This window comes from Priapulus caudatus, unplaced genomic scaffold (genome assembly GCF_000485595.1).
Source record: "Priapulus caudatus unplaced genomic scaffold, Priapulus_caudatus-5.0.1 Scaffold3677, whole genome shotgun sequence".
NCBI classification, from domain to species: Eukaryota; Metazoa; Priapulida; class Priapulimorpha; order Priapulimorphida; family Priapulidae; genus Priapulus; species Priapulus caudatus.
This window is the reverse complement of record NW_014580738.1, coordinates 6,691-8,454: the sequence shown is the minus strand read 5'-3', so window position 1 is coordinate 8,454 and position 1,764 is coordinate 6,691. Positions and strand designations below refer to the sequence as shown.

Genomic DNA, 1,764 nt, shown 5'->3' with positions numbered 1-1,764 from the left:
TCTCCCGTACAGGTACGGACGTGACGATGGTGGCGTGGGGCACGCAGGTGTCACACGAGTCTCTCTCTCTCTCTCTCATGCTCTCTCTCTCTCTTTCTCCCGTACAGGTACGGACGTGACGATGGTGGCGTGGGGCACGCAGGTGCACGTGTTGCGTGAGGTCGCGCGGCTCGCCCAGGAGAAGCTGAACGTGTCGTGTGAGCTCATCGATCTGCAGACGCTCATGCCGTGGGACATAGAGACCGTCGCTGAGGTGAGTCACAGGCACAGGTGAGTGACCATGAGTCACAGCTGCAGGTGAGTCACGGGGGCAAGCGAGTCACAGGCGCAGGTGAGTCACAGGTGCAGGTCAGTGACCATGAGTCACAGCTGCAGGTGAGTCACGGGGGCAGGTGAGGCACAGGCACAGGTGAGTGACCATGAGTCACAGCTGCAGGTGAGTCACAGATGCAGGTGAGTCATAGCTGCAGGTGAGTCACAGGTGCAGGTGAGTCACAGGCACAGGTGAGTCACAGGCGCAGGTGAGTGACCGTGAGTCACAGCTGCAGGTGAGTCACAGGCACAGGTGAGTCACGGGCGCATGTGAGTCACCACAGGGAAGCTCCGGTGTGACCAGACGCACCGTGGCTGACACGTGGGGTCGCTGAAACCTGGGGATTCAAAAACCTGGGGTTTCTTCCGCTAAAAAATAAGTCTCGGCATTAGTGAAGCTAACGTTAACTTTTTTATCGGAACTACATCGAGAAGGTGTGAAGATAAAAAGAATGTGTAGACCTAAGGAGATTTCTGAGAGAACACTGCTCTTCCTCTCTCTCTGAAAGAATCACAAACACCGTTCTTCCTCTCTCTCCGAAAGAATCACAAACACCGTTCTTCCTCTCTCCGAAAGAATAACAAACACCTTTCTTCCTCTCTCTTTCCCGCCGCACTACTCATTTACTTCCCTCGTTTTTTTAAACATTTCGCGCACGTGAGGGCGACTGTGGGAGGAGAGAGAGAGAGAGAGAGATCGGTGTTTGTTTATTATTTTGTTGTTGTTTGTTATTCTTTTTAGAGGGTTTTTAGCTTTCGGGCATCGATGCGGTTTGTATGACTGCGGGAGGAGGGAGAGAACTGATGTTTTTTCGTTTGTTGTTTACATTTCACGCGTGCGAGAGCGAGCTACCACAACTAAAAAATACCGTTCTCTCTCTCTCCGCCCACAGTCGGTCTGCAAGACGGGGCGCCTCCTGGTGGCGCACGAGGCGCCGCACACGTCCGGGTTCGGGGCAGAGATCGCCGCGACCGTGCAGCGCGAGTGCTTTCTCAACCTGGAGGCCCCGATCGAGCGCGTGTGCGGACACGACACGCCCTTCCCGCACGTCTTCGAGCCGTTCTACAACCCCGACAAGTGGCGCTGCCTGGAGGCCGTCAAGCGACTCGTCAACTTCTGAGCGGGAGCGGGAGACGATTTTTCCGACGATCGTCGGTCGTCGTCGTGTTTTTGACGTGTCGACGCTACCGTTCGGTACGGCGATGTGTCGTCGCTACCGTTCGGTACGACGATGTGTCGTCGCTACCGTTCGGTACGAATGTGTCGTCGGAACCCGCGCTGCGGTTTCGCTGCATGCATGCCACGTTTTGATGTCATCACTACACGCGCGCACATCGTCGTCATGTTTTGATGATGTCATCACTACACGCGCGCACATCGTCGTCATGTTTTGATGATGTCATCACTACACGCGCACACATCGTCGTCATGTCGCGTGCGTGACGTCATCG

The 1,764-nt window shown here is 55.3% G+C and overlaps 1 protein-coding gene across 1 annotated transcript in view; it reads left to right on the top strand.

Moving 5' to 3' along the window:
• The window catches only part of LOC106819552 (2-oxoisovalerate dehydrogenase subunit beta, mitochondrial-like), an 8,012-nt gene extending 6,254 nt beyond the window's left edge, over window positions 1-1,758 (top strand). The window contains exons 5-6 of the mRNA XM_014824166.1: window positions 108-253; window positions 1,206-1,758. Coding sequence (XP_014679652.1) covers window positions 108-253; window positions 1,206-1,433 — 374 coding nt within the window. The 3' untranslated portion in view covers window positions 1,434-1,758. The remainder of the gene's footprint in view (window positions 1-107; window positions 254-1,205) is intronic.
• The last annotated feature ends 6 nt before the right edge of the window (window positions 1,759-1,764 follow it).